At 39.5% G+C, this 26048-nt stretch overlaps 1 protein-coding gene across 7 annotated transcripts in view; it reads right to left on the bottom strand.

The window, feature by feature from the left end:
- Positions 1-26048, bottom strand: part of FSIP1 (fibrous sheath interacting protein 1) — a 173805-nt gene that overhangs the window by 113448 nt on the left and 34309 nt on the right. For all 7 annotated transcript variants that reach the window (XM_049897841.1, XM_049897842.1, XM_049897837.1 and 4 more), the window contains 4 exons: positions 24485-24609; positions 22801-22911; positions 19514-19672; positions 7453-7593 (listed from right to left, as the gene is read on the bottom strand). In XM_049897841.1, coding sequence (XP_049753798.1) covers positions 7453-7593; positions 19514-19672; positions 22801-22911; positions 24485-24609 — 536 coding nt within the window. The remainder of the gene's footprint in view (positions 1-7452; positions 7594-19513; positions 19673-22800; positions 22912-24484; positions 24610-26048) is intronic.

Raw genomic sequence — 26048 nt, 5'->3', positions numbered from 1 at the left:
CTTAAAGGCATTTTAACCTAGTTCTTTAAAGATATTCTTTAAAATTAGACACTCTTTTAAAAATTCTCCTTAGTCTTACGATCAAGGTGGAACACGCAATAAAAAAAATAATTAGACTAAACCTGAACTATTGTTACTCTTAGTTAAACCACTCAAAAAGTCCATTACTTAGTTAAAAGGTTAAAGTAACTCTAAGTAAAATAATGAAATAATATAATAGCCAGTTATGATTCCCTTTTCTTTAGGAATAAAGGCAACTTAATAGAAAGGGGAAAATCTAATAAAGCTAAGCTATTAATATTCTATTTCCTTTCAGATTGTTGCAGCATACATACATACATCTATTACATAAATATAATTAAAATGTACCCTTTATCTGGCATTTTTATATTTTGTATTACCTATTTCCAGTTAAAGTCCTGTATTGATGAAGTCCATATATTTGGCATTTTTATCATCTACTATGGTATTAAAAAGCAAAGACGTCACGTTGAGGACTAAGGTACGCCCCACCCAAGCCATGGTGTTTTCAATCATCTCATATGCATGCAAAAACTGGACAATGAATAAGGAAGGCCAAAGAAGAATTGGTGCTTTTGAATTATGGTGTTGGTAAAGAATATTTAATATACCATGGACTGCCAGAACGAACAAATCTGTCTTGGAAGAAGTACAGCCAGAATGCTCCTTAGAAGCAAGGATGGTGAGACTTTGTCTCAAGAACTTTGGACATGTTATCAAGAGGGACCAGTCCCTGGGGAAGGACATCATGCTTGGTAAAGCGGAGGGTCAGTGAAAAAGAGGAAGACACTCGATGAGATGGACTGACACAGTGGCTGCAACAATGGGCTCAAACATAACAACAGTTGTGAGGATGGTGCAGGACCAGGCAATATTTTATTCTGTTGTATGTAGGCACCTAACAACAACAACATAGTATTAAATAGGCTAATATCGCATAAAATGCTTTGTCATTTTCCTATTTGAAAGCATTTAAGTTGTCTCCTGTCTTGTTTGGTTTAGTTTCCCCTTGGGGTTGTTTTCTTTGAAAATATTCCTAAAAGTGGAAATACACAGGTCAAAAGATATGAATGATGTTAAGTTGTTGTGTTGTTGTGTACCGTTGAGTCACTTACAACTCATAGTGACACAACAGGACAAGGTAGAACTGCCTCTATAGGGTTTCTGAGGCTATAATCCTTACAGGACCAGAAGGCCAGGTTTTTTCTCCTGAGGAGCCACTGGGTAGGTTCAAATTTCTGACCTTTCAGTTGGTTGGCAGCCAAGCACTTAACCATGGTGCCAACAGGTTTTCTTTTAAATAATGTTATAGTTGTTGTGGGTTGAATTGTGTCCCCAAAAAGATATGTTGAAGTCCTAACCCTCTGTACCTATGAATGTGACATTATTTGGAAACAGAGTCTTCGCAGATACAATCAAGTCAAGATGATGTCATATTGGATTGGAATGGGCCCTAAGTCCAATGAATGGTGCCCGTATAAGAAGGCCATGTGAAGACACAGAGACACACACGGAGAACTCCACGTGACAACAGAGGCAGAGATTGGAATAACGCACGTGCAAGCCAAGGAGCACGAAGAACACTGACAGCACCCACCAGAAACTAGGAGGCATGGAATAGATTCTTCTTGAGAGACTCCACACACAAAGAAAATCACAACACAGTGAATTTAATAGGAAAAAACCTCTATCCTGGACCTTCCCTCTTGTCCTAGTCACATCACTGACACCTAAGTGAACCAATCCACAGCCAAAATATCGCCCATGGCAGTGTGGTCTTCAGGGATTACATCCCATCATGCTGGTGCCATGGCGATCTAGGGTTAGGATGAACGAGACTTTCATGGATGCCAGGTTGGCCCAAACCACAAAAGGAACCCAAGTGCCCACCTTGCAGATATAATTAAGTCAAGATGAGGTCATATTGGATTGGAATGGGCCCTAAGGAACCTGGCATTGGGAGATACAAAGAGATGTGAACCATGGTCCTTCACCTGCAAGGAGTCTATCTATACAAAGCACTCTGTAATTTAATCCATGACATTACAGACAAGATCAGGACCATGGCATTGCAAACACCAGGAGGCACCACTAACATTGACAGCCTAGTATTACGGCCATACCAGGTAGCCCTGGAAGGTACTGAGATAAAACAGACCATGTAAACCACAATAGAACCCTAAAAGTGTGACATCCCTATCTCCACATAATTTTATTCAGATATTATCAATTATAGCTGAACAAAGGAGCCCTGGTGGCACAGCAGTTAAGTGCTGAGCTGCAAACCAACAGTTGATGGTTCGAACCCACCAGCCACTCTGAGGGAGAAAGATGTGGTAGTCTGCTTCCATAAAGTTTACAGCCTTGGAAGCCCCATAGAGCAGTTCTACTCTGTCGCGTTGGGTCACTATGAGTCAGAATCAACTTTTTGGCAATAGGAGAGCTGAACAGACAGCTTGAGATAGTTTCATTTTCTTGCTGATTTATTTACATGACTAAATAAGAGCATTTAATAAGCACTGTCCTAATTTCTGGAGCCCTGTGGTATAATAATTAAGCATTTGGCTGCTAACCAAAACGTCTGCAGTTTGAATCCACCAGCTGCTCCTTAGAAACCCTATGGGGCACTTCTACTCTGTCCTATAGGATCACTATGAGTCAGAATTGACTCAATGCCAACAGGTTTGTTCGTTTTTTTTTTTTGGTCTATAAAAAATAGATCATTTTGACTACTCTTCACCTCCTCATTGCATTTTCCTAAATATCAGAGTCACTGTCTTACTTTTGCATTGTAATAAAAAGACATCATGAATCAAAGTCTTCTAGAATTGTCTATGAGATCAAACCGACAACAGCAACTTGAAAAGTTAGCCGAAAAGCTTAGGCAGCAGTGAGTTAATGGAGTTAATGGAGGATGGATAATTTGGAGAAGGGTGGCGAGAATGGTTGCACAACTTGAAGAATGTACTCAATGTCACTGAATTGTACATGCAGAAATTGTTGAAATGGTGCATCTTTTCCTCTATGTATTTTCACCAAAACTTTTAAAAAGAAAGTTTTTTCTTACATCTGAGGAACAGAGAGCGTGTGTGTGCATGCACACACATCGGTAACCCACACACATTAAACTAAAAAAAAAAACTGTGTCTAGATTCCACCAGTTAGAAGAGGCTCTTCAGTCTTTTTTCAAAGTTTATTATTTCAAATCCAAGTCTCTAGTCACTTCAGTTTCTTGTATTTAATGACCAAGGGAAAAAAAAAAGAGTTTAAGAGTCCTTCAGCAGTTTGCACTAGCAAAGAACCCACTTTGGGTATCAATTTTAAAGTAAGACTTAGAGAATCTAGATTTAGAGCAGACCTGAAAAGTCATGTAGGCCAGTGTTGTTAAAATCTGGATTCACAGGCCTCTGAGAGCCCATGGACATACATGGATATCAAGACAATCTGTGAGGAAAGTTTAACTGTTCATTTACATTTCCATAATAATATAAAGAGGAATCCTTTAGTAATCATTACGAGTAATGGTACTTTACAAGGGAAATGGTACTTCACATCTTCACAGACTGAGTCGGCAGTTTGCTTAACGGGCAGAGCTGAAACAGTAGTCTCCTCTTCCTTTCCCACGCCTCCCCATGATTCAAGAACATCTTAGGAGTCACCACATCTGTGGGGTTTTTGGGTGTTTTTTTTTTTTTTCCTCTTCGACAAAGGCCCTTTCGTTATCAGTGTTTGAGAGACGGATCTAGATCTTCTGGCCATCCTCCTTTCAGCACTTCCTCTAAATCCACACAGCAAATACCACTCCAGCCTAATCTGACTACCCTGTCCCAGGCTGATCACTCCCACTGAAATAATTCTTTCTTCCTTAATATTTACCAGAAATTTGTTTCTTTGTGGCCTCCCAATCCCTGTATTTTTTTCCTGTAGTATAAGGAATAAAATACTTCAAATGATAGTCCTATAAATCTCTTTGGTAAGCTACCATGTGTAATTTTTCTACCAAACCATCCCCCCCAAACATACACACACACACACACACACACACACCCCTTTTCTTCACCAGGCTAAATTAATACACTCAGTCCCATCAACAGTCTTTCACATGACCTAGTTTTAGAATCCTCTTCACCGTGGTCACTCGGCTATCGAAACACGATCCCTCTTACTCCCCTTTCCCTTAATGTGCAGCTGCATCACCCTCATACTGAGCAAAGCCTAAAGAGTTTTTCACATACACTGCTTCCAACAATCATGGTTCATCCTTCCTCTATGTGTGCACCTGGTTTTCACAACCCATGTATGCCTATTCAATTTCACATTAAATTTACAGCCCCAGCCTCATTTCATTGCATCTACTTCCTCTTTTTTTTTTTTTTTTAGCTCCCAGTAGCTAAATCCATTAATGCCAACTCCACCACCACCACCTATAGACAAAACGGAATTTCACCTCCTGAAACAATCTTGACTAAGATAAATGTGTATTGGCAGCCTCTGCCTACCATCTGAAATATAGAATTAAATCCCTTTCCAGCCTTTACTGACCAACCAATCCTGGGATCCAGGTGGTTCCATGAGTACCCTTCAGGACTCCTACATTGCACCTTAGCTTACCCTTTCCCCTTGCATCTCTATTCCTGGATATAAATTTGACCCTTAAATTACCAATTCAATGGCCATAGATTATTTGTCTTACCCAAACAAGTGATCTTGAAATGATGGTCCACACAGGAGGGAGAATAAGACAAATTTTCAAAATTACCCATTTTCAGAAACTATCATTCAGAAAACACATTCTCTGGTTGGTAGATTAGTAGGCTAATTTTTTTATATATAAAAAAACCACCTCATACTCTCCTGAAGAGTGTTACTAAGCCTCCAAAAGGATCTAACTTTCAACAGAAGATTCAAGTCAATCAATACTAAACACTTAGGAAGCACACGAACTGAGCTTTAAAAACTATATATTATAAAATAATCTCTCACCAAAAATAAGTATGCCAGGAATCACAGGAAAAAGAACAGAGGTCATCTAGCCCTCTTCCCCTGATTTGGTTTTAAAGTAAAGAAACTAAGTCTCTAAAAACTAAGTGATTTATCCAAGGTCACAGAGTAGGTAACTGATAAAACTGAAACAAGGACTCAGGTCCCTTGATTCCCAATCCACAAAGGACCTAGAAGTCTAAGATGTACTTTACAGAGTTTCTATTGTACTCAGCATCTTCCCTCAAAAGGTCATATGGTATATAATATGAATCTATAGGATGGCACAGGACCGGGCAGTGTTTAGTTCTGTTGTGCATAGGGTCGCTGTGAGTCGGAACCGACTCAATGGCACCTAACAACAACAACGACATAGGATATTATGAAACACTAAGCAATTAAAACATAAAGACAATACAGATCAACATACTTGTGCCTTTATCTACCAGTATTGACTGTAAAACACAAAACTGTAAAATTAGAATTTATAAGGGGAAATCCAAAATTTTACTCATGAATATTACTAATTATACCAAATTTATCACATTTTAATGAATAACAACAAAAAAATGAATTGTGAAAATAAAAGCATTAAGTACCAGAAAGAGAGTAAAAGTGTAGAACACAGTAATCAAAAACTAACCATTTACATCCTATTTCCTCCTCCACTTACTAGCTATATAACTTTGAGCAACTTCTTTCACATCTTTGTGTCTCCGTTTCCCGGACTATAAAATGAGGGTAGCAGTATTTACCTCACAGGGTGGTTGTGAAGATTCCATGAATTAACAGTGCCTGGCACATAGAAGATACTCCATAATTGCTCTTCCCACTTATAAGTTATTCTTTTCCACTTAGATATAAACCAACTTGTGATATTTACCCATATACCTTTAGTGAATCCAAACTTTATATGGTGCTGAAATGATATTTAGGATTTCTAAAAAGACCCAGGTTTTGGGCAAAAAATTAAGTAATGATAGAAACATGCTAGAAAAGAATGGGTACGTGTTTAAGGCACGTGACAAATGGTCAGAAATGAGGAAAACTGAATCGTGGTGAATGGCAAGGATTGGCAGATGTGAGGTGACAGAAAGAACCAACAGTTTTCAAATGCAGTCAAACATTTTATTTAGCACATCAAATCTGCAATTCCCTATCACCACCACCATATCTATTGACCAAAAGCCTCTTTCCAATTCCTAACCATCCCCACTTCTACTTCTTCTCCCTATCAACAGAATCAAGGGGGAAAAAATCGCACAGAAAATTTCCGTGAAATTTCCCATGGAAAGCAAACAAAAGTGAATTATAAATAGAAGCACAATGCATTGCATTCCCTTTATTCTCATTAGGTGGCCCTAGATATCCTTTAGGCTCCTGGTCAGTGCTGCTGCCTATGGCTGGCAAATGGTAGGAGCAGTTCAGCTGGGTGTGATCATGAGGGGTGAAGACTCTCAGCCAGGATTGTTAGGGATATTGGACATTCTTGGGGATCTCTGAGGAGATCAGGATTTAATCAAAATCACCCCCATGGAGCAATACATAAAATGGAATAATGAGAGAAGAGAGTGCCTAGAAGCAGGAAATCTCAAAAAGACTAGGTTATAAGTGGCTAGGCATGAGGTGATAATGCTGAGAGAAGGGTGATAAAAATAAGAACAAAAAAGGTTTTGAAAGAGTCATAGGGAACTGTGGCAAGATATGCAATAAATTAGACCAAGTGGTTAAAACTTAATGAAGCTTAAAGACCACTCAAGAAGACACGAGTTAGTAGAAGACAGAAAGTGGGCACTGCTGACAATTATGGCCGGAGAGACAGAATGCTAGGTGGAACCACAAATTCAGCCTTGTCATGTTTAATTTTAGGTAAAAGACTGATATCCAGCTGGAAACATTCTTTGAATAGCTACAAAACTATATTATAGAATGTTTCTAATAGGTTCAGAGTATCAACCAGCTCACAATTTAATTGATTACGGGCTTTTGCTGATCAGCAATAATATGTCTTTAAATGGTAAGCAAGAAAAAACATGACATAGACTCAAGAAGAATTCAGATTGTATTCATGTTAATTAACAAGTAATAATGTATTATGAATTATGAAGAAAAGTTGGAGTATTTAAGTTATAAGCTCAATATACAAAGACAATTTTATGGAGAACTGCTACCAATTTTTCCAGAAAGATCATTTACGTCACTATCAGACACAGAATATTAGATTTATACATCATTATTCTGATTTTATATATTTATTATGTTATATAAATTAAGAATGCTAGTGTATGCCCTGTAAATCGTATTTTTAGCTTTTATTCTATTTCTTACTGACAAATTCCTACGTTGATTTTCTTGACTGACTGAACACATTATAAAATAGTCAATGAAAACTGGAACCTTTTTTAATTAACCACTGGTTACAATTCAACTTTAAATAAAAAAAAGACTTACTACATTTTCCTTCATCTTTCTCAGCTTTTCATCGATCTCTTTCAGCCTGTTTTGCTGATCCCTTTGTTCCTTGGTGTTCCGAAGTACTTTTTCTCCTGGAGTTATTTCTGTATGTCTGCCATCATCGTTAAGGACAAGTTCCTAATCAAAAAAAAAAATTCATTTACAGGCTGGAAATTGACTGTCAAACACCGTTCCAATGCAACTAAGCCTTGAGGGTTGGCTTTGGTTCTCAAACACTATTTCTTCCCCTCAGAATGGTAGCCCTGGTGGGGCAGTGGTTAAGAACCCAGCTGCTAACCAAAAGGTCAGCAGTTCAAATCCACCAGCTGCCTCTTGTTCTACTCTGTCCTGTAGGGTTGCTATGAGGTGGAATGGACTTGATGGCAATGGTTTTTTAATTTTTAAGGGGGTTTTCAAAATGGTATTTATAACTCTCTTTTAAAATCTTCCTATTTGAGGGGGGGAATATTTAACTAACTGTACGTCAAACAAGTAGGGAAATGAATGCAGCTTCTTAATCATCAGGAAAGCAGACATAATGGCTGGGAAGCAGACATCTGAGGTTTGGTCCCTGCTCTGATACTTATCAGCTTGGAACCTTGAGGGAATCACAGTTTCTCTAAACTTCACTTTCATCAGATAATATGGGGGGAAACTGCCTATCCATGTTAGTGAGGTAGCTATGTAATGATGGAAGAGAACTGGATTTGGCAAAGCCAGAAGTTTTGAATCCTGGCTCTAGCTGGTTCCTGACTAAACCAAAAAAAAAAAAAAAAAAACCAAACCCAATGCCATCGAGTCGATTCCAACTCATAGGGACCCTATAGGACAGAGGAGAACTGCCCCACATGGTTTCCAAGGAGTGCCTGGTGGATTCAAACTGCCAACTTTTTGGTTAGCCGCCAAACTCTTAACCACTACGCCACCAGGGTTTCCCGGTTCCTGACTAGATGATCTTAAACCAAAAAAAAAAAACACACACACACACACACATACTCACTGCCATCAAGTCGATTTTAGCTCATAGCAACCCTACAGGACAGAGTAGAACCGCCCCATAGAGTTTCCAAGGAGCAGATTGTGGATTATGAACTAGCCTTTTGGTTGGCAGCCAAGCTCTCAACCACAACACCACCAGGGCTCTAGATGACCTTATGGAAATCAATTAACCTCTCTGAGCTTCAGTTTCAGCACCTGTAAAATGATAATACTAAGAGCTAGCCTGGAAAAAAAAAAAGTCATTGCAGTATGTAGCAGGCATGCAAAAAATCTTAGCACCTAACAAATGTGAGCTGAATATGTAGTCTAAAGTCCTTTGAAAAGAATAAGCATTATATCATGAAGGAATTTCATTATTAACGTCAATACTTGTATTTACAGAACCATATTTTCCCAAAGTTACTATTATTTCTAGGTGATAAAAATGGGTATTTCTCAACAATAAGTTAGCTCTATACCTAAAACTAAGCAAGTTCTAGCTTCTCTCCAGCAGATCTCCCACTGCAGTGTTCCCGTGTCAGTGACTGGTGTAACTGACAATTAGGGAAATTGCTCAAGCCAGGATCCTCCCATTCCGGCATTGTTGATATACAGTTGATCACCAAGAATGGTCAGCATTCTACCTCCTAATACCTCTCGAATCAACGCCCTTCTCTCCTTCTCACTGCCTTAGTTTATCCCTCCTCATCACTCACTTGGAGCCCTGGTGCCACAGTGGTTAAGAGCTTGCCAGCTCTTTTTTTGTAGTTCAAATTCACCAGCCACTCCTTGAAAACCCTATGAGGCAGTTCTACTCTGTCGTATAGGGCCGCTATGAGTCAGAATCACCTCAATGGCAGTGGGTCATCACTCACTTGAACCAGTAGTTTTCAGACTTCTGTGCTCCAGAACCACCCAAGGAGCCTGCACAAAAATGCAAAGACCCAGTCCCTGCCCCAAAGATTCTGATTTAATAGGAAAGGGCTGGAGGCTGACAGCCTGAGGCACAACTATGTGAGAGGTTGAGAAGTACTGACCTAGGTTACTTCTTAAGACTCCTAACTGGTGTCTATGCTACCAGTCTCCCCAGTGTAACCAGCTGTGTACTTTTAAGCAAGCCACTTTCTCCTTTTGGGTCTCCATTCCTTCTGATAAAGTTTCTTTCAACTCTAACAGAGTGGATATGTAATTCTCTACAGCTGGGCCTAAAGGATATGTACCACTTTTCCTCAGTCATGATCTCTGATAGAATGGCCATATAGTTCATATACTTGAAGAGTATCTTTTATGAAAGCAGAGGCCAAGGGGGAGCCAGAAACAGTAGTCACTGATTCTGGTAAAAAGTGCCCAGTGGCATATTCAAGGGGCTCCATGGTTCCAAGAGAGGTTCTGTTCTCACTTCAAAGTACCAGCCAGTACTGTCCATTTTCATGACTTCCTTTGGTAGAAATGTTTAAGCAGATTCTTTGGCTACACGTTACTACATCATGTGAGTGTTTCTGAGTCACTCGGGAATGTTTTTATGAAGAGTTCAGTAAAAGCTCTCCCTGATACGCACTGAATATCTAAGAAGCCACGAGAAGAGAACTGTCCTTGAGGTTGATTCAACTAATTAATTGCCAAGGGATTCTAAGTTCATCCTTAGAAAAATATCTGTGATGTTGACAAAGCCAATAAGGGTCTTTGAAGCTAAGTAACCTCATTGTCAAAAGACAAATACAGAGAAAATTACTCAAAGCTTCTTTATCTGGTATGCAAATAAAGCATGCTAAAAAGGGACTATAAAAATGCAGACCTGCCTAAATAAAGCCAGCGCGCTGTGCGTTTTCAGGCTACTGCTATTTCCTGTCATCACATGGATCATTTGCCTGGCAGTACTTAAAATAGAGAAAATTTTTTCAGGCAGATTATTTTTGCCATCTTGGAATGTTGTCAGGAAATGAAAGAAACGCTGACTACATAGGAAGCTTAGTATAGAAAAACAAAGAGATATAAATATAAACTTCAAAGTAATCTGTAAAGCATAGGTGGCAAGAAGAATTTCCCAGATTTAACTAGGAATGGTTGACAGGTTAGCACTGGAGGCAAGGCCTTCTGAAGTAACTTCTCACTTATTCGTCATTCCACAAACCCATGCTCCCAGGGTATACTGATGTCGTTTTGGAAATGAGTAGATGATCAATAAGATTTCTGTGCCTGTGATTCGTGGGCTCAGTTTCCTAGAGCTGCCATAACAAAATATCACAAAGTGGGTGCCTTTAAAGAACAGAAATGCATTATCTCACAGTTCTGGAGGCTAGAAGTCCAAATTTGGGGCACAGGCAGGTCTATACTCTCTCTGTCCGCTCTAGGGGAAGATCCTTCCTCGTCTGTTTCAACTTCTGATAGCCCCAGACATTTCTTGGTGTTCCTTTGCTTGTAAGTGGATCCTCACATGAGGTCTTCCCCCTATGTTTGTCTCTGTCCCTGTGTGTGCTCTCCTGTTTTATCGGACACCACTCAGAAGGGTTTAGGATTAGGACCCACCTTACTCTAGTATGACCTCATTAATTTAACTGGTAACAAAAGAAAAACTTTATTTCCAAACAAGGTCACATTCACAGGCACAGGGGTTAGAATGTCAACATATCTTTTGGAGAGACACAATTCAACCCACAACACTAGCACACATAAAAAGTTTCCAGACCCAGAGACTCCATCAGCCTGAGACCAGGTCAAGATGGTGCGCGGCTACCATCAATGACCGCCTTGACAGGGAACACAACAGAGAGTCCCTGACGGAGCAGGAGAAAACTGCGGAGCAGAACTCAGGTTCACATAAAAAGACCAGACTTAATGGTCTGACTGAGACTGGAGGAACCCCTGAAGCCATGGCTCCCGGATGCCTTGTTTACCCAGAATTAAAACCATTCCCAAAGCCCACTCTTCAGACAAAGATTAGACTGGACTATAAAACATAAAACAATACTCGTGAAGAGTGTGTTTCTTAGTTCAATCAGATTCACGAGACCAAATGGGTGGCTCCTGTCTAGAGGCAGGATGATAAGGTGGGAATTGACAGGAACTGGTTGAATGGACACAAGGAACCCAGGGTGGAAAGGGGGAGTGTGCTATCACATTGTGGGGATTGCAACTAATGTCACAAAACAATGTCTATAAATTTTGGTATGAGAAAAATAAAATCAAATTAGTGATACTTGCTTTTTTGGCTGAGCCTGAAAAAAAAAGTTTCTAGATTCCTGTTCTCAATTGGTATATTAAGTCCATTTGGGGTCAAGTGGACTCTATCGTTATTAATGGAACTGTGCAAATCCCTGGATTCAATAATAAAACTTCTTTCAAGATTAACAGTTAAACAATGTTCCACATTTCCTCAATTTTAGCTAATGGTGAGACAGGAAGAGACCAAAATAAAAGTTCATTGTTGCTGTCAGCAATAGTATGCTCTTAGCAAGAGAAGAGATAAATACAACTACAATTTTCCTTTATCGCATGTCTGTTAATTTTTGTTAGTCTTACCAAATTGTGTACAACTGGATCAATATTTTAAGAAAAAGAAAATACATCAAATTAAAGAGGACCTTGACGTTCAATTAAACTTGTAGGTTTAAGAACAAAGAAATCACTCTTGTCAACGAGATCCATTTCTGAAGACCCCCACCCCACCAAAAAAAAAAAAAACTAACCATGAACTAGAACTCTAGAGTTAGTTAAGACTGATTGCATGAGAGACGAATAAATTACACTTCTTTTACAAGAGCCAAACTGAAATGAATTTATTATTGAATCCAGTTGTCAGGGATTTAAGAAACTGAATTTGCTTACCCAGCTCCTATACCCTAAATATTTTTGGAGAAAGCTGGAATCTAATACATCTACAAATAGGAAACATGGTAACTAAATTATGGAACATCAGTCAGTTTTATGGTGGGATTTACAATACATGGAAAGAACTAACTGGTTTGTTGGAGGGTTGAGGATGGATACCGAAAGGTATGCACGCTTAAACCACAGATCTTAAGGAAAAAAACTGCTTCAATTAGTTCTCCTTTGCTAAGATGAAATGAAAATAAAAAGCAGATGTAGAAACTGCAAGCACATGCTGCTACTCACATTACAGAAACAGCTGTAGGACGTCATTCTTTCTGTTGAATGTGACCACATGCATCTGACACTAAGGAAATCAGATATGTAAAAGCCAGATGCTGTTTTTAAAACATGGTCCTAAAGTTAAGAGCCAAGCCAGAGAATTTATAAGGGAACATCGTAAACAACAAACTGGTAAAGAAAAGGAGATTTCAAGTCTTTCCCTTCACAATGACCAACACTTTTTAAATTTCTGATCTACATTAACTTGAGTCCCTCATATTATCCTGATTTAGCTACACTGGCACAGTGGTTAAGAGCTCAGCCGCTAACCAAGAAATTGGCAGAGAAACCACGGTGGCACAGTGGTTAAGAGTTAGGCTGCTAACCAAAAGGCTGGCAGTTCGAATCCACTAGCCGCTCCATGGAAACCCTATATGGCGGTTCTATTCTGTCCTATAGGTTGCTATGAGTCAGAATTGACTCGGTAACGGGTTTGGTTTTTTTGTATCATCCTACAGGTAGAGTTTATGCGCTGGTTGGCTTAGCACCTTAGAGTTAACATAGAAAAGTCAGAAAGTCTACATGTTTGAACTTGTTCAGGATACTTTTCTTGACCAAAAAAAATATCTCCAAAGAATATTTAAATCTCATGCCTCCCATCAAATAACCTTTATTTTCTCCATGCTCTGACAGCATATACTTTCTGTACTCTTCATAACACTAGTTCCCATGTTGTGGCATTTATTTTGTCGTATGGTCACTCCACAACATATTCTATTTTACATCACATCCTCCAGTGTCCTACAAGAACGAAACATAGTTTCACACTAATCTGAATACTCATCACCCACACGGTGTCTCCTATAAAACAAGCAGGCATTTAAAAAGGTATTGATGGCCTGTGCAGGGCCTGGACACGTGACACAAATGCATGAAGTGGGCCATGCTACCTCAGACCCTAGGGTCTGCAATACAATGCTGGGTGGTGGACACTGCAACAGACTGGAGAATGTGTGTCCCATATAAAGCAGCAGCTGCTATTCAGCCTAATCTAGCAGTTGCCAAGCAAGGATTCAGGTCTGATGTTGCCAGATTTTGCAATTAAAAAAAAAAAAACCTACAAATTTGTATTTTTATATGAAATCACGCAATTTTTAAATGTTGGCTAAAAAGGTTTTTCAAACCCTATGCAGGCTAAAGGAAACCTACCTGTGAGCCCAATCTGTTCTGCAGGCTACCCATTTACAACCTTGTGCTACACGATGAGAGTCTTCTGCATCTCTGACTCCTTCTGCCTCCTTCACTAGCTTCTCTTCCTGCTACTGCCCTCCACGTGGAAGTGAACTTTCCTGATATTCCTTCAGGCTGTGTGTGCTTTCTCTCTCCTCTGAATCATGACAGTAGATATATAGCCGTCTATGCTTTTTGTGGAGCCCTGGTGGATCAGTGGTTAAGAGCTCAGCTGCTAACCAAAAAGTCCACAGTTCAAATCCACCAGCCACTCCTTGGAAACCCTATGGGGCAGTCTATCCTGTCCTAACCAGTTGCTATGAGTGGGAATTGACTCAATGGCAATGGGCATGATTTCTATGGGTCTGACCTAAGTTGTCTTCTACCACAGTTATCTATGTATATTTTTATGCCTCCCAAAAGCAATTAGGTCCCGTGAATCACTTGTTATTATTACTATTATTGTGATTATAGCATTGGTTGAGTTCTACGTCAGACACTGTGCTAAGCAGTTTATATATATTAACTCAGATATTAACCCTTCCCAGGAATCCTGAAGAATAGTATTATTATTCCTATCTTACAGATGAGGAAACTGAGGTTTAGAGTATTTCTAATTAGTACCCAAGTCCACAGAAGTAGTAAGTGGTAAAGCCAGACCTTGAAGCCAGTCTCTTTGATCTGAGGTCCTATACATATCTTACTTATATTTGAGCCCCTTACAATTCCTTGCACAACAATGGAAACTCAATTAATACGTGCTGAAAAGCAGAAATTTATCCTCCACTTAAAATACATTCTTTCTCAAGGAGCATGAAGAGAAATTACAGATGGGTTAATGCTTTGCAGAAGGGTTAAAAATAAAAATAAAATGAACATACACTGTGAATATTTGTGGCTCAGTAAAAGATTGGAGCCCACTCATCAACTGAATAGATATGCAGGCTTTATTCGAGATACTTTTCACTGTAATATATTCAAAAAAGTATCCCAATCCAAAAATAATATCCATAAAATAATTTGCCATGTGAGCATTTCTGGCTTGAAAATACAATGTGCAATACTGTTTTTAGTTAGAAAGGAAAAATACCAAGAGGTAATTGAACAAAAAGCTCAGAAGACATTCTGCTTTGCATGCAAGAAGCATCAGTTATTTCTTTTCTGCAACCATGATGTTACATTTCTGTTGCTGCATCCAGTGGGAGTCCCAAAATGCAGTTTCTCCTTTCTCTCTAAATACATATTGTTTCACATAAAAATATACAAACCTGATATGTGTCAACAAAGTAATTACTGCTTTTCCCTTTTATTATGTTTTAAAGTTTTTATCAGAACCATAAACGTGAATTCTGAAAATGTGATTTAGATGACAGTGACAGAATCTGATCATATGCATGCTTTATTTGACATCTAATGGCTAAAATAAATCTCTAAATTCTGTCTTTCAAGAATTAACGTTTGACAGCAAGAAAAAGACACTTTCTACTATTCATCTTTGAGATCTCAGCAACCCTTGAAATCTAACAAAAAAAAATCAGCTGACACATAAAAAGAATAAAGACTGTCTCTGAACAATTTTATTCCTCCATCTTTGGGAAAGGGAACCTAGTAGCATAAAACAACTAGAATAACTAGTGTCACTGTCCTGTAGTACATTTGGGTGGGAACAAAAATTCCAATTCTCTCTGTTCCAAGAACTCTGATCCCAATTCAGAAATCAGTGGTGGAACACTACCACTACTGCTGCTCTCTCAGGGAGTCAGAAGCAGCTGAGTTGGCCCCTTAGAAACATCACCTAAGCTGAGATGGCTTTATATAGGTTGTTCCAGTGACCAAACTATTTCTTTAGGCCATCTTGACTCTGCTCCTTTCTCCTGGGTAGTTTCAACTGGCCTTAATCCAGACCCTGAACCTTCCTTCAATTGATGGCTTAGAAAAAAGTCTCACTATAAATCAGAATTATCACCTGCAGGTTATTGATATTAAAATCCTTTTAAGGACCAAGAAAATCACATTTATCCAATACTGCATAGATACAGTTTAATGAAACTCTTTTACAAAACTGGTAGTTAGTAGAGTAAAAAGAAGACCAGGCACCTTTTCTTCAGACGGGAACTATCGCCCAACACCAAACTAGTGCCCATGAATTGTTAACTGTAGGGAAAATAAGAATTTTGCTTCTTCAAAAAATGCTACAATTCTGCTGTCTTTCTACACCGTCTACCAGCTTTATAAAAGAATATTTGAGGGAACTATCGAAAGAAGAAGGACCAGTAGTTGGCAATCTGGTCTTGATGATAAAAACGATACCTGAGATTGCATGACAGAATTTTGCAAGACCAACAACTTATTCACTGCAAATACCTTTTCTCAACAACATGAACGGTGACTATACACATGGGCCTCGCCAGATGAAATACACAGGAATCACATCAACTATATCTGTGGAAAGAGACGATGGAAAAGCTCAATATCATCACTCAGAACAATGCCAGGGGCAGACTGTGGAACAGACCATCAATTGCGCACATGCAAGTTCAAGCTGATGCTGAAGAAAATGAAAACAAGTCCACAAAGGCCAAAGTATGACCTTGAGTATATCCCATCTGAATTTAGAGACCATCTCAAGAACAGACTTGACACAATGAGCACTAATGACCGAAGACCAGATGAGTTATGGGATGACATTAAGGGCATAATACATGAAGAACGAAAAAGGTCACTAAAAAAGTCAGGAAAGAAAGAAAAGACTAAAATGGATGTCTGAAGAGACTCTGAAACTTGCTCTTGAACAGACAATAGCTAAAGCAAATGGAAGAAATGATGAAGTAAAATAGCTGAACAGAAGATTTCAAAAGGCAGCTCTAGAAGACAAAGTGAAGTATTATAATGAAATGTGCAAAGACCTACAGTTAGAAAACCAAAAGAGAAGTACACACTCAGCATTTCTCAAACTGAGAGAAATGAAGAAAAAATTCAAGCCTCTAGTTACAATACTGAAGGATTCTATGGGCAAAATAAGGTTTTCACTGGCTAATTTTTTTCAGAAGTAGACTGCCAGATCCTTCTTCCTAGTCTATCTTAGTCTGGAAGCTCAGCTTAAACTTGTCCACCATGGGTGGCCCTGCTAATATTTGAATACCAGTGGCATAGCTTCCAGCATCACAGCAACACGCAAGCTCCCAGAGTGTGACAAACTGACAGACGCGTGGAGTAAAGTAGAAAAGTTATGGAGAACCAATTTTAGCAAGTTACGTTTTGGAAACAGCTGTTTTCCAACATGTGTATCAGAGAATCACAAACTGCAAGGAACCTAGAGAGGCCACCTGGTCCAATCTCCTTTTAAGAAGTACAGCCAGAACACTCCTTAGCAGCAAGGATGGCAAGACTTCATCTCACATACTTTGGACATGTCATCAGGAGATATCAGTCCCTGGAGAAGGGCATCACACTCAGTAGAGGGTCAGGAAAAAAGAGGAAGATCCTCAACAAATTGGATTGACACAGTGGCTGCAACAACGGGCTCAAGCATAACGACAATCATGAGGATGGTGCAGGACCAGACAGTGTTTTGTTCTGTTGTACATACAGTCACTACGAGTCAGACCGACTTGATGGCACCTAACAACAACACAGGCAAAATATTATACGACGCAGGAAGCGTCAAAAGAAGCTGGAAGGAATACAGAGAGTCACTGTACCAAAAAGAATTGGTCGATATTCTACCATTTCAGATGGCAGCATATGATCAAGAACTGATGGTGCTGAAGAACAAAGTCTGAGCTGCACTGAAGGCACTGGAGAAAAACAAGGCTCCTGGAATTGACAGAACACCGATTGAGAGGTTTCAATAAACAGATGCAGTGCTGAAGGTGCTCACTTGTCTTTGTCAAGAAATTTGGAAGACAGCTACCTGGCCAACTGATTGTAAGAGTGCCATATTTGTGCCCATTCCAAAGAAAGGTGATGCAACAGAATGCAGAAATTATTGAACAATATCATTAATATCACACTTAAGTAAAATTTTGCTGAAGATCGTTCAAAAGCAGTTGTAGCAGTACATCAACAGGGAACTGCCAGAAATTCAAGCCAGATTCAGAAGACGACATGGAATGAAGGATATCATTGCTAAGGTCAGATGGATCTTCACTGAAAGCAGAGAATACCAAAAAGATGTTTACCTGTGTTTTATTGACTATGCAAAGGCATTTAACTGTGTGGATCATAACGAATTACGGATAACATTGAGAAGAATGGCAATTCCAGAACACTTAACTGTGCTCATGAGGAACCTATACATAGACCAAAAGGCAGTCATTTGAACAGAACATGGGGATACTGCATGGTTTAAAATCAGGAAAGGTGTGGGTCAGGGTCACATCCTTTCACCATACTTATTCAATCTGTATGCTGAGCAAATAATCCAAGAAGCCAAACTATATGAAGAAGAACACGTCATCAATACTGGAGGAAGACTCATTAATGCAGATGACACAACCTTGCTTACTGAAAGAAAAGTGGATTTGAAGCACTTACTGATGAAGATCAAAGGCTACAGCCTTCTGTATGGATCATACCTCAACATAAAATAAAAATTCTCACAACTGGACCAATAAGCAACATCATGATAAAGGGACAAAAGATTGAAGTTGTTAAGGATTTCATTTTATGTGGATCCACAACTAACACCCACAGAAGTGGCAGTCAAGAAATCAAATGATGTATTGCATCGAGTAAATCAAATGATGTATTGCATTTCCAAAGACCTCTTTAAAGTGTTCAAACACAAAGATGTCACTTTGAGGACTAGGGTGCACCTGATCCAAGTCATGGTATTCTCAATCACCTCATACACATGGGAAAGCTGGACAATGAGTGAAGAAGACCGAAGAAGAATTAATGCCTTTGAATTATGGTATTGGCGAAGGATATTGAATATACCATAGACTGCAGAAGAACAAATCTGTCTTGGAAGAAGTACAGCCAGAATGTTTCTTAGAAGCAAGGATGGCAAGACTTTGTCTCATGTACTCTGGACATGTTATCAGGAAGGACCAGTCCCTGGAGAAGGACATCATGCTTGGTAAAATAGAGGGTCAGCCAAAGAGGAAGACCCTCAACAAGATGGACTGACACAGTGGCTGCAACAACTGGCTCAAGGATAGCAAGCATTGTCAGGATGGCACAAGTTTCATTCTGTTGTACGCAGGGTCACTATAATTTGGAACTGACTCAATGGCACCTAACAACAATAACAACACTGAAAGAGGACACACATCACTTCAAAACCCTCACAGGAGAGAAATCACTAACTTAGTGAGGTTCACTCTTTGATGTTAACGGAGTTCAAAGAATGTGGCAGAATACGTGACAAGCAGCTGGTATTGCTAGTACTTAGTAGGAAAGGAATAAAGAGAAATAAGGCTCTCATAGGACCAATGAGTGCTGTATCAATTCTCTTTCCTCTTCCCTCCTGATCATGATCAAGAATTGGCCTAAATACTAGAGCTATAAGAAGATTAAAATAAATATGTCCTCAGTGGCTCCATCCCAGTGAACTACCAACTGAAAGAAAAATGAGTAGAAAGTGGAATAAGCAAAGGAAAATACACACTTTTATGAAACCTACTATTACTGCCATTGTAGTCATGACAAAAAGCAACTGGGAAGAGACCTCTTCAGTTAACAAGAAGGTTGTCAAGTTGCATGAGCTGGCTTTAGCACACATAAACTTGAACAGTCTATGTGCTCTTAAATATACCTGATCATTCTGGCTTTCCAGTCTTGGAGCAAAGTTGGAAATTGCTGGGGAGGCTGCAGAGAACTCTTGGAGTTTTGTATCAATTTCAGCAAGCTGCCGGTGCTCAGAAACCGCAAGCGTATATCCTTCTCCTGGGACCAGCCAGCCGGACTGATGACCCTAAGAGGAAACCAGCGTCACCAGGTCATTGCCATACTGTGTACTCTCCAAAACGTGCTGTATAGACTGCCACATCAATGCTCAGGACTTCACAAAACAAACAGAATTCATACCGGGACAGTGAAGCAAAAAACTTTTTAAATTTATGATTTACTTATCTGCCAATCCTGTATAAAGTGTCCTCTTACATTTTGTGGATTCCTGCCCTTTCCCCTCCCACCTCCATGAACCAAATCTCTTAGCCCTCAGGCAGTGTGGTTCTCATAACATTCTCATTTCTCTTAAAAAAAAAAAAAAAAGTTTGTGTTATGTTGTATAGTTAAAAATCTAGTTTTGTCCTCTAATGGGCCTGGTATTTTCAGACTTTGTCTCTGAAAACTAACACAGGATCTATAAGTTCTGTTGCTTGAATTCCATGAACTTAGTTGGTCATCTAACGCCTTATTCAATCAACATTAGTTTCATATTGTCATTTAAAACCCATTCATAACAACTATGGAGGTGGCAGAGGACTGGGCAACATTTCGTTCTGTTGTGCATAAGGTCAATTCGATGGCAACTAACAACAAACAAATAACGTTCATTAAAAAAATACGCCTACTGTGCATAGGTATTATGCAGGGCACTGGTGATTCAGTATGAATCCCACAGGGTTCTGCTCTTAAGAGTTCTCAGTCTTTTGGCAGAGACCTCTGTAATAAGGTCTCAAGTGTGCTGACAAGCCCAAAGCACCATGGGAACCAGGGGAGGGTCAACTAACCTCTGTGGGTAGGAAGGGGCAGGGAGATGAAGTGGACGGAGAAGGCTTCCTAGAAGAAACGGCATCCCTTCTCTTTACCCTCACCCTTCTTTCTGCTGGAAAACGAACAAACTCCCTACATATACAGCAGCAATCTTAGAGCCCTTCACACAAAAGCCACATTAAGGACAGGGAGCAGGAAAACAAAGGGCACTAACTGCTGACACCTGGATTTTTGTTACCAAGGAGAATTAAACTCCTTGTTTAAGCCACTATTTATCAAATTTTCGGTTACTCGCACCCAATCATACTCTCAACTGATAATAGGTACCCCAAAAGGAGAGAAAACAGATGATGGGAGGAAATAATAGAAGATAATTTCCTGAGCTAAAGAAACGCCTAAACTTAAACCTTCAGATAAAAAGACTTCACAAGGTAGAAGGAGGAACAAAAGGGTTTTTAGAGACATAAATACATTCTGACAAAATTTGTGAACCCTAAAAATAAAGTGGAAACCTTACTTGCTTCCAGAAAGAGGTTTTCGCATCCAGAATTTAGTCATTGCCCAAGTGATAACTCAAATGAGGACAAAATAAATCAACTTTTTGATATGTAAACAGTCCATCACTATTCCACATTTCCATCATGTGTTGGCATGAAGAAGCCCGGCTGCCCTCTGGGGTGGGATGGGACCTCCCCGGGCAATCCTGCCAGTCCCAGACATAGCAATGCCATGGTCCATTCCTAGACAGACCCCAGAAGGCTTATTCGGGAGTTGTAAACTGTGATGTTGCGTGGCTGTGCTTTTGGTTTGGAGTGGGGCAGGATATTTTATTTGCCCACAATGGCATCTTTTTTTAATTGAATTGGCTGTTGACATTTTAAAATTGGAATGTTTGACATAAAATCTGAATGTCTAGCTTCTCCTGAAAAGTTCGAAGATGCTGGCAGCCCTGGGCAGGGATTTCCACGCAGTAGCGCCCAGCTGATGCTAGCATTGGCTCCTGTTGGACTGGCTCACTCTCCCCCACCAGCCCCAGGTGTCACTGCACATGCTCCACTTTATCCGTGTACAAAACACTATGCTCTGCACCTATGAGTCTTAGGCTCGGTGTTCCCCAAGCAGAGTCTGAAACAGGGATTCTCATTCAAGTGCTTTCTTGGAGGAATGCTTTTGAGTGAAGGCGTGTGAGGAAAATAGGCTAGGACAAGCAAACGAAACCAAGCAAGGACCTAGTCTCAGTCGAAAATGAGTCTGTCAGATCACTGGGCAAGCTCTGAAGGATAAACTGTACCACAGAGCTAATCCCACCTGAAGGTGAGGGAGCTAGGGGAAGGAGGGTGACCCCCCGGCCTGTTCAGCTCCAATTTAACCCAGGCCAATTCTCCAGGGAACAAAGCAGCTGTGCACCCTTAGCCTGAAGGCTGGGAGATGGGTGCACAGAGAGTTGCCAGGTAAGCGGGATCTGAGCAGGCTGTCTACAGTATTCACTACATTATGTCTCTATTAAGCCTAGGGAACCAAAACTAGACAACAAAGGCTAAGTGCTTCGGAGAAAAAAGGAGAGAATATTTCTTTGCTGACGTATAGCGTGTTGTCTTACAAGTTTAGTACACAAACAAGTGCAAAATACTGGGGCACTCAGCTGCTAACCAAAAGGTCAGCAGTTCAAACGCACCAGCTGCTCCACAGAACAAAGATGTGGCAATCTGCGGCCATAAAGATTTACGGCCTTGGAAACCCTCTGGGGCAGTTCTACTCTGTCCTATAGAGCTGCTTTGAGTCGGGATCAACTCGATAACAGCAGGTTGCAGGGCACGTCTTATGTGATCTATGTGGCACTTCTTATGTGATCTACGTGGGCCCTATAAATACATGGGTTTGCCTCCCAGATGACATGCTGCTCCCCTCTTTAGGCTCAGCCAGTACTCCTCCCTACTATTCAGGGAACTGGATGGTCAGGGTTAGGGGACAGGAGCAGGATGGCGATCTTTAGGATTACTGAAAACTACTACACTGAAATACCATGAAGCCAGTTTAGGGATAATAAAAAATGTCCAAAATAAAGGGATAAAGAGAAATGCATTAATATGTCACCAGGAACTAATCCCGTCACTGGCACTTCAGACAGAGGTCATTACTGTGATAACCAATGTGCAGTCATCATATAATTACATAAAATAATCCTTTGCGAGTCAATAATGAATTCACCAAGAATAAATTTGAAATCTTCAATAAAAATAAATTTGTAAAACCAGATATTTTTAAAGTCAGAAAATATTGTCTCATAATCTGGAAAATGACTATAAATTATGCCGACGGGTCAACAACATGATAAAAATCAAAATGAAGACACGTAGAGACCACAGGATGTCAGAGTCTACATACCTCAGAACTAGAAAGTCCAAAGTCTCCATCGTCTAAGTCCTTCAAAAGTTCAACAAGCCTTTTCTTTTCTTTATCAATCATAACCACTGGGTTTCCTGATTCCTTGGCCAACTACAAAATTTATCAATAGGCACATTAAACACTCAAATAAATTCATAGTTCAGGAAAATAAAAATGAGACCTGAGGTTTCTACAGTACAGATACACTAAGGTAAAATTTGTGAGATCAGGCATTTTATATTTAAAAAGTAATTTTATTTTACGCCAAACTTTTGATATAGGTACATTCTTCAAGCAAAGATATTACCCTTACATGCAGACCCTCATGTTCACATTTCAACAAACACTATAAATATCTGTATATATACGTATGTATGTAGAAAACAAAACCAGTTGTCAGAACTCTTTTAATATATATGTCAGTATATATATCACTCCAAAACCATATTTTCTGAGACATCTGAAAGGAATCTTTTTGCTACTTCTTATATCCACTAAATGAATATCATACCAGGAGTTTAAACAAAAATTCAACTACTACTGATAAAAGGAGAAGAAAAAAGCTACGGTAGACCTGTTGTCTATAACAGCGGTAGGGAGAACTCAGTAAGAATGTGGATATGGAAAAACTCTACTGTTCATGGAAAAAAATCAAACAATAAACACAGAATGAGCCAGTGCAAAGACAAGAGACAGATCAAGTTGGAAAGAAGGTATTTGGGCAAAGGTCACCCAAACGTCCAAAACGGTTGTTGTCGAGCCAGTTCCGACTCATACTGACCCTATAGGACAGGGTAGAACTGCCCATACGGAGCATGGAAAAATCAAGAGCCCCAGAGACCAGTGCTGGCAGTGGAGGGCTGACCCATGAATCCAGTCTGCCTGGAAAGGATCATCAATTGTGGAAAAGGCATCGCATTTTCACGGGGAGGAATTCTCTCTCTCCTCTTGCTAATACTTCACACTCACCAGTGCAGTTTCCTAATAACTTAAGTGCCTGAGTGGTTTGCCATAAGATTTCTGTCCACCCACACTTATACTTCTTGTTGTAAATTAATTTTATACTTGTGTAAATTCAATTTACCCAAAAAAAGAATTGGATCATCTGAGTCTGTCTTGAGGACAAGCCAAGTCAGGCTGCAGCACCTGCAAGAGCAAGGACAAGCCCCTGATATAGGACACTCATCACAGCAAGTGGCCAGCTGCCAGGAGGCTCAGGGGGCAGTCAACCAGTTGGCCTCCCCAGCCCATTGCCTCTGCTGTGCCAGGAGCATTTTCCACTCAAATGTCCAAATGCACCAGCTTTAAAAATCAATCTCATTACTTAAAAAAAAAAAATTTAAAATCTGGAAACATTGTCCAAGGATATTATCTACATAAATGTTTTTCAAATTGTAAGTCTCAGAGTCCTTTATGAGTTGTAAACATACTGAATTGCAAACAGCATTTTTGAAAAGGGATAAAATCAGACAGGGTAAGACAGGATGTAATGGAATAAAAAGTCAACCCATCAAATGTTAGTCAAGATAAGGACTGGTTCATAAAACTTTCTGTCCAGTTATACATACTGTTTTACATGTATTGTGGTTTAAAAAAATATATTTAAAGACAATGAACACAACTATTATGATTTTCATAGCTCACTTAGTCACACCTTCTGGCTTCCGAATTTCTAAGTACATACCTCAATGTTTCTCTTAATAAAATCTTGGTTATGTTTACCCCTGAGCTCAATATTTTCTGTAGCTGAGGAAGGTTTCTTATCTGATTTGATCAGTGATTCATTTCTTTCCACATCATAGGTAAAACCTAATGTTAAAAAAGTTCAGAATGTTTTCATAACTATAATTGTCAATTATGCTGAAAATTCATTTAAGGTGATACTAAAATATTCAAGAAATAAAACACACATAGAACCAACTTCTGAATTTCATATTCAGAAATCTAATATAGATGGAGATTTATCTGAAAAAGATAAATGTGCTACCATGACTTCCAATGGCATTCTCATAAAACATCTTTCCTTATTATTATGTATCAAACTTCTTGCTGTTGATTCCTTGGGAAAATATGAAAAGAACTTCAAGTGATACAGGTGAATTAGAAATCTCTGGTGTTAATGGGGATTTTAAAATATATTTTATTTTGGTCTTTCTATGAAACAAAACTTTCCCTAAAGACTGGATTCCTTTCCTGCTATTCTGTTAATTTGCCATCACCCTTTCTGAGCAACAAACTTTTTGTTCAAACCTGTCTTTTAAGCAAGGACTAGAATAAGCATCTTGGATGGTTACATCCCATCTGTATAATCCCCTAGAGCCCCACTCAGTTTGTCAGTTTTTCTGGACCTTTGGTAAAAGGCGTGAGTAAACTTCTGGAATGTTCAGTCCCTGAGTGCTCAACTCACAGGTAAGAAAAACTTGTGGACTCTTATTCCCTTTATTAAATATCCTGTTTTCATCCTTGTCACATTTAAAGCTTTTAAAACAAGACTATCTGAACACTTTGTTAAAGCTCTAAAAATATATATAAAAAGGAGGCGTTCCCTTTAGTGACAAATGGAGCCCACCCTACATAATAGAATTGCCACATTGAAGTCCAAAGGAGCCCTGGTGGCACAGTGGTTAAGAGCTCAGCTGTTAACCAAAAGGTAAGCAGTTCAAATCCATCAGCCGCTCCCTAGAAACACTACGGGGCAGTTCTGCTCCGTCCTATAGGGTTGCTGTGAGTCAGAATCAACTCCATGGCAACAGGTTTTTTTTTTTTTTTTTTAAGTCCAAAAGGGAAATACACCAGCCAGTAGCTCAATCCAAACAAGGTTTACTTTAAAGTTACCTTTGTTCTGTAATAGAGGTCACATCAATAAAAAGAATTAAGTCCACTGGTGTGTTTACAGCTAATTATCAAAGACTCAATGCAGATTTAGTCCTAAAGAATAAATTTTGGTGACAGTAGCTGGCTAGAAAAAGGGTAAAATATCTGGAGTTAAATTCTTTTCAGACACCCTAAAAAATCTGACTCAACTTTAAGTTACACGTTTCGAGGAAAAATAAATGTGTGCTTTATAAAAACCAAACCCATTGCCATTGAGTCGATTCCGACTCATAGTGACCCTACAGAACACAGTAGGACTGCTCCATTGGGTTTCTGAGGGACAGCTGGTGGATTCGGACTGCTGGCCTTTTGGCTGGCAGTGGAGCTCTTAACCACTAAGCCACCAGGGCTCTGCTTTATAATTGGAGGCTTAC

Source organism: Elephas maximus, chromosome 10 (genome assembly GCF_024166365.1).
Source record: "Elephas maximus indicus isolate mEleMax1 chromosome 10, mEleMax1 primary haplotype, whole genome shotgun sequence".
Lineage (NCBI taxonomy): Eukaryota > Metazoa > Chordata > Mammalia > Proboscidea > Elephantidae > Elephas > Elephas maximus.
This window is presented reverse-complemented; position numbering and strand designations above follow the sequence as displayed.